General features: G+C 53.0%; 1 protein-coding gene across 1 annotated transcript; it reads right to left on the reverse strand.

Moving 5' to 3' along the window:
* Nucleotides 1–275: 275 nt before the first annotated feature.
* On the reverse strand, nt 276–5,193 carry KRT36 (keratin 36). Its single transcript, XM_001106116.4, has 7 exons — nt 3,527–5,193; nt 2,765–2,847; nt 2,367–2,523; nt 1,700–1,861; nt 1,475–1,600; nt 1,076–1,296; nt 276–706 (listed from the first exon to the last, which is right to left on the reverse strand). The coding sequence occupies exons 1-7, from the start codon at nt 4,055–4,057 to the stop codon at nt 511–513; spliced, it is 1,476 nt and encodes a 491-aa protein (XP_001106116.4). The 5' UTR covers nt 4,058–5,193; the 3' UTR covers nt 276–510.
* Nucleotides 5,194–6,988: the final 1,795 nt, after the last annotated feature.

Genomic DNA, 6,988 nt, shown 5'->3' on the forward strand with positions numbered 1-6,988 from the left:
GTAGGCACCGTGAGTAGATGTCTATTCACTGGTAGGGCCAAGCTGAGAGCTATGGCCAGCACCCATCCAGACTGGGTCAGTGTCTGTTCTCATTGGCCAGGTCCTTAGGCTTCTTTGTTATTAAATACTTGAAATCACCCTGCCACCGCCTTCCACTCAGAGCCCGAGAAGATAGACCTAAATGCAAACCCCACAACTATACTGCAGCCCCTGATCAAACACCCCCATGAACCATACGAGCACATGAGCATCAACAGAGTCAGCCAGGATTGAGTTTGCTATGCCAGGAGAACACACTTTATTGGGTAAATTTCCAGGAAACCTGGTTTTGCATGGCGTAAAAGCACAGTTAAGTCCAGAAACACAATACGGGGAGTATTTTTAGTAGAAAAACCTGCTAAGCGTAGGGGGACCCCTCTAGGGAAGGGCAGGGTCATTAAGCAGCCAGAAGCCACAGGGGTGTCCTCCTTCCTGTGGTCGGGGCCCTGCCCTGGTGGACCAAGTGGGCTGTCACAGCGGGCGGGACTGCACGTGCTCCCTGGAGGAGATGACTTTCCCATCTCTGATCTCCTCGGTGATGGTGCGGATCTGAGTGCCAACCTGGGGAGCCGAGGTGCAGGGCACAGCAGGGGCACAGGGCACCAGGGGGACAGAAGGAACTCTAATAGCAGGCTTGCATGCCATGGCACAAGGTGGGGAAGGAAGCCTGAGGAAACAAAATCATGTACGGTGCATTTGGCATCCGAGTACTGGGCCGAGATTCGTGTTAAACAGATCTAGAGGATCAAGCGAGACAGGTGGCCTCAGACCATCTCAGTGCCCTGAATTTCCCAAGGGTGAGAAGACCAAGCTGCAGGAATTAAGAGCAGAAACTGCCAATCAGAAAAGACGGTGGAAAACGTGCGGCGTGTGTTGGATTGGATTCTCCCCCTGCGCATGACCAATGCCTGGGACTAGATGGAGAATCTCAAGGGGCTTTGGTTTAGTCCCCTTCATCTGGGTGACAACCACTTCCGGGTTTGACGCCCTCCACATGGCACTGAGGTTCAGTCAAGCCCTCCCCCAGCCCACTCACTTGCAGTCCTCTCCCTCCAGCAGGCGGCGGTAGGTAGCGATCTCGCCCTCCAGCCGGGCCTTGACGTCCAGTAGCACCTGGTACTCCTGGTTCTGCCGCTCCAGGTCGCAGCGGATCTCAGACAGCTGGGCCTCCACGTTGCTGATCAGGCACTGCATCTGGGCCAGCTGGGAGCTGTAGCGGGCCTCAGTTTCCGCCAGGGTGGATTCCAAGGAATTCCTCTGCAATGGGAAAGAGGAAGAGCTGCCCATGGGGAGGAATCCCGTACCCGAGAAACCCACAGTCCTGGGCATCTGCCTGTTGCCTGTGATCACACCCCAGGAGAGCCTGCAAGCTGAGGCTGATGCGTCGGGGACCTGCGGCAGGCCGTGGCCAGCCACGCAGGCAGGGGCCACTCACCATGCTGTGCTGGGCCTGCAGCTCAATCTCCAGGGTGTTGACCGTGCGTCTCAGCTCGATGATCTCCGTCTGGCAGCACTGCAGCTGCTCCGAGCTGGACACCACCTGCTGGTTCAGCTCCTCGGTCTGAAACACATGCGAGGGCCCAGGGCATGGTCAAACCAAGCTACTTCCAAAGGTAACCCCAGCCCAGGAGCCTGTGGTCCCAGGGCACCCCGGCCCCACCTGGGTGTTGAACCAGGCCTCCACATCTCTGCGGTTATTCTCCACCAGTGCCTCGTACTGGCATCTCATATCCTCCAGGATCTTGTTGAGATCCACTGGGGGAGCAGCGTCCACCTCCACATTTAGTCGATCCCCAAGTTGACAACGGAGCACACTGACTTCCTGCAGGGAGGAGGTAAGACAGCATGAGGTTGCAAAAAGGATGCTGGATTGCAGGTTTCACTGACCCAAATTCAAACCCTCTTCCCTCAGTCACCAGCCGCATAGCATTAGACAAGATACTTAAATCTCTCTGATCCGTGGTCTCCCTGTCTGTATTTGCTTCCCTCCTTCTGTGGGATATTTGTGAGATGATACAAACCCTAGGCAAATTAAATTGCTGTTATCAGGCACTAGAGCCCAAATAGAAATTTAGTATTATGGGCAAAAGTGTAGACCCTCTATGACCTTAGGCAAGCAACTTAACCTCTTTGTGCCTAAGTTCTCTCATCTGTAAACTGGAGCTTGTAACAGTTTATAATTCTTGGGATTATTGTAAGGATGAAATGAAATGAGAATGAAATGCAAGGGTTTTGTATAGTTCCTGCCACACAGTAAGCCCAAGGCCCAGCAGTGGCTCCCTAAGCTGGATGGGAAACAATGGGAGGTCACGTGGCACCAGCCTCACCTCCTCGTGGTTCTTCTTGAGGCACATCAGCTCCTCCTTCAGGGACTCCACCTGAGCCTCCAGGTCAGCCTTGCACAGCGTCAGCTCATCCAGGATCCTACGCAGGCCGTTGATGTCGGCCTCCACCAGCTGCCGCAGGGACAGCTCTGTCTCGTACCTGCACACACAGAACCCTGCCAAGTCTGTAGCAAAGGAAACCACACACCAGCAGGGCCCCCTGCCCTACTGGCCAGCTGCAGTGACTGACGGTTCAGGAGCATGATGGTCCTTTTCCCTGAGGTCCAGGGCTCATGCCATATTTTCCCATCCAACCTTATTCTCGCTTCACTAGCTCCCAAAGGCAGGGGATAGAGGCAAGGAAGTGGCATGGCAAACCTTCCCTGATCTGGCCCACTCACTTGGTCCGGAAGTCGTCAGCGGCCAGCTTGGCATTATCAATCTGCAGGACCAGCCTGGCATTCTCAGACTTAGTCAGCAGGATCTGAGGAATGAGAGGTTTCCCATGAGCTATAGGAGGCCCAGCACTGTGGGGGCAGGTAGGGGGATAGCTCAGCTCACAGAGGCCACGAACTATGTACCACCAGCACCTTCAGCATTTCCAGCCCTGAGTCACACCCCAGGTGTTAGGGGAGCATCCGCCCCACAGGGGCATCCCAAGGATGTCAGTGGCCATCAGTCCTGGCACCTATAGCCTTCAGAGTGGCACAGTGAGATTCACTAGGGTGAGGCAGACCTGAGTTCAGATTCTGCATCTAACACTCAGGCTGTGTGATCTTGAGCAAGTTGCTGAACCCCTCAAAATTCAACTTCCACATCTGTTAGATGGGTCCAGTAATACCAATCTCTCCAAGATGAAGAATAAATAAGTCAGGGAATAGGAAAGTATCGGGCACAGTGCTGTATCCAGTAGGGGCTTGGTACATCTTCCTTCCCTTCCTACAGCAAGGGAACAGGGGTGAGGAATGGCTGGCAACAAGGTACAAGCAAGAGACCAACAGAGAAGCCTGAGTCTCCCAGTAAACCAAAGCCCTAGAGAGAAAATTTGCCCTACCAGGAGAATTCCCTAAAAGCTACTGTCCCATCTGGAAAGGCCCTGGAATGAGACAGACACCTCCTAAGAGTTGGGCTGCTCAGCTGGAGAGGGGCCAGGTCTCCCTCACCTTCTGCTGGAAATCTTCGATGGTCTTGAAGTAGGACTGGTAGTCTGGGCAGATGTATGGGATCTGAGACTCGTACCACTCCCGGATGCGGCTCTCCAGCTCCGCGTTCTCCCGCTCCAGCTGACGCACCTTCTCCAGGTAGTTGGCCAGGCGGTCATTCAGGAACTGCATGGTCTCCTTCTCGCTGCCATTGAAGGAGCCCTCGCAGAACCAGCCCCCGCTCCCCACAAAGCCAGAGGAGTGGCACCCAGAAGACAGGTAGGAGCCAGGCAAGCAACTCCCAAGGCCAGAGAGGCCCGACCTAGCAGAAGAGATGTACCCCGCGGCACCGGCGAGACTGGGGACCCTGCAGGAGCCCACAGAGCGGATGGAGGACACCCGAGAGATGCCGCCTGCTGTGCCACAGAGGCCCTTGACAGACCCAGTGGAGAAGGTTGGGGTGCAGGTCTGGGTGGCCATGGTGCTAGCAGAGGAAGGTTGCAGCTTAGCAAGGAGCTCAGGTTCTGGACTCTCAAGGCCTCTGTGGAACATTTATATACACTCTCCATGGGGTGTTGGCATGGTACACATCTCTTGCTCTTGGGAAAGCCTATTCCTACCCCAGAAAGCTAATGTCATTAGAGTGTCATTTTTGCTACCCATCCAGAACGCCATGCCTTGTAAAAAAAAAAAATCAAATTGTTGAATTTGGTTTGCTAAGTCAGGACTCTCCACTCTTGTCATTTCCTAGCAGAATATGAGTTTTATTGCCTCTTCAAAGAGTCTCTGCACCAGATCCCATAAATTGGGAGTGGCTGCACGAATGACATTTGGTTCCTGCTCTCTCCATCTCCCTTCCCCTGGGGAGCCTCGTCTGTCCCTTGTTACCCCCATCCACTGCCGCCAGCCCTCATAGCTGCTCACCCCTGCCTGGGCTGCTGGGATGGTAAAAGGGAGCAAAGGAACTAAAATTCAGGGAGCATCTGTGATGTACCAGGCTCATTGTTACTTCATTACACCTCGTAACAATCCTAAGAGGTGGCTGATTTTATCTTCATTTTTACCAATGTGGAAACTGGGGCTCTGAATGGTTTAATAGCTTGCTCAGGGTGAACAGGAAGTGACTGGCAGAGCGTGGGTCTGAAACCAGGTCTCTCTGACACCAAATCCTACTTCCTTGCCCCACTGCTTCCCCACACAACTGGGGTCAAGTCTGGGTACCCAGAATTTAGGGGCAGGAGACCTAGTTCAAATCCTGGCTCTGCTACTAATTTGCCCTGTGCTACAGGGGACCACTTCCTCCCTGGGAACCTCAGTGTTTTCATCGGAACAGCAGAGATCGTCATTCTGTCCCACCTGCTTCACACAGATATAAGGAGGATCGAACAAGAAGTGAAAGTGTTTTGCAATCCACTGGGTCCTGCTGAAGTGTTGGTTGGTTAGGTTAGGTTAGGTTAGGTTAGGTTAGGTTAGGTTGACAGTCTTTGATGATGGTTTATGGCTGTGACCAGCAAAGGTTCATAAGTGTGAACACTCACATGGCACTGCTGAGAATGGTCTGTCTGCCCACCGGGCACAGCAGGTCAGCGTGCCTCATAGCCAGTCCCTCAGTCAATGAACACATCATCACAGACTCCGGCTATTATGGAATCTGCATGCTTGGATCACTGGGCAGAGCTGGAGGGCAGTGTCCTCTGTGGCCATCAGCTTTTTGAACCTCATGGGTAAAATCAGTACCCTAGAACAACCTGCTGTGACCCTCCTGGTCCCTTAACAGGTCACAGAAATGGCCAATGGCAGATTCTTTGGACAAAAGAGGAATACAAAGAAAAAAGCTAAATACTGCCAGATAGTTAAGCAAGCCGAGAGAGAAGAACCTGAGAATTAGGGACCAAAGATAAACCTGGGTCTTCCGCCTTGAAACGTGGACTTTCCCAAGGCTTGGGCAACCTGCTTACTCTGCCCCCACACACGCTTGGTTTGCAAAGCTGGCGTTTATGGAAGCATTTATATGCTTCTAAGGTTGTAATTTGCCAGCGTCTTAAAATATTTTATAAGCTTCTCTCTGAAATTATCCAGGAAGGATTGGCTGTGGTGAACACGCCTCTCCCAGCAAGGTGGACACCTTGACAAGATGTCCAGGAGCAGCTGGCAGTGGGCCCCTGTGCAGCCCCTCTGGGAGCAAGAGCAGAGCATCAGCCCTCCAGAGCGCCCGCTGCCCCAGCCATGGCTTCCCCACAGCCACCCAATCTCCCCAGTTCTCCTGGCAGGGCCTAGGACTGGATTGCCATGGGGTTTCCCTAACTCAGCCCTTTGCACCATGTCATTCTTTATTGTTTGGGGCTCTCCTGTGCATTGTAAAATGTTTGACAGTGTCCCTTGACTCTACCGCCAGATGCTGGTAGCCACCCCCGCCCCAGCGTTGACAACCAAAACTGTCTGCAGACATTGCCAAACGTCCCCCAGGTTGGGGGTCAGCGGACACCACCACTCCCACATGAGAACCACTGGACTCTCAGGACCAAGACTGGGGCTCTGACCCAACCTCCCCTAAGCACCCCCCACTTCATTTTCTGGGACGACTAGTGTGGAGTCTGGCTGTCTCTGTTGGGCCCACTCAAGCAAGTCCTCAATACACCCATGCCTCTGTTTACCTTGTTTGTGACACAGCGTGCTTGTCCTGCAAAATGGGCCCGAGGGCAGCCCTCACCAAGCCCTTTGCACAGTTCTTCTCTGTTCGGGATCTCTGGCTGGTAGGCATCTGAAGTTAATATTCTCATTTTCTTTTTTGTTTTAACCCCTGTATTGTGTGATGCATATCTGAAGCTGATTCTAGGTTTCTCTCAGGACAACTGAATAAGCAAAGAGTCTACTGATCTGAATGTCCAGATGTCCCCATCATTCTCACCTGAGCGTCAAGAGGGCCACTGTGGACCAGAGAGGTGCCTCTAGGGTTGTGGGGAGAGGAATGTACCTTCCCTGGAGCAGGGGACCAGCTCGTCAAAGGAGAAAGTCTTTCAGCTGCCTTCAGTGTCCTGCCTTTTTCCTTATTGTTGACTGCACAGCCAACCCCGTCCGCACACAAGAGAAGGGCCCTGAGCCTGGACTCCGCAAGAACTAAGTTCAAGCTGCTCCATCCCTCTAAGCCTCAGCTTTCACAATAGGTCTGTGGAGGTCATAACACCACAATCACGGGATTGTGAGAACTACATCCAAAGGGGCTTGATAAACAGGAAGTCATTTCACAGATTTAAGAGACTAAAACTGCTCTTAGTACCCATGTAGTCAGAACCCCAGTCCAGTGCTGTTTCCAGAGCACAAACCACTTGCCCTGGTTTAATGGAATACTAATTCAGAGGCCTAACCCAGCTGTCTGAGAAAAGACAGCTGCTCAAAGAGCATGGTCTGGGATTGTGTCTAAAGCTGCAGCAGTCCCCTCAGCTAGGAGTCTCCATCTGGCCTCTGACCCTTACTCTAGAAGCT

The sequence above is a fragment of the Macaca mulatta genome, chromosome 16, assembly GCF_049350105.2.
Source record: "Macaca mulatta isolate MMU2019108-1 chromosome 16, T2T-MMU8v2.0, whole genome shotgun sequence".
Classification (NCBI taxonomy): Eukaryota; Metazoa; Chordata; class Mammalia; order Primates; family Cercopithecidae; genus Macaca; species Macaca mulatta.

Coding starts and splice junctions, on each gene's coding strand:
- KRT36 (XM_001106116.4), bottom strand. CDS start 4,057: ATGTTCCACAGAGGCCTTGAGAGTCCAGAACCTGAGCTCCTTGCTAAG. Junction 2,524..2,764: donor GCTGACGACTTCCGGACCAA/GTGAGTGGGCCA, acceptor CTGTGTGTGCAG/GTACGAGACAGAGCTGTCCC. Junction 1,297..1,474: donor TGCAGGCCCAGCACAGCATG/GTGAGTGGCCCC, acceptor TTCCCATTGCAG/AGGAATTCCTTGGAATCCAC.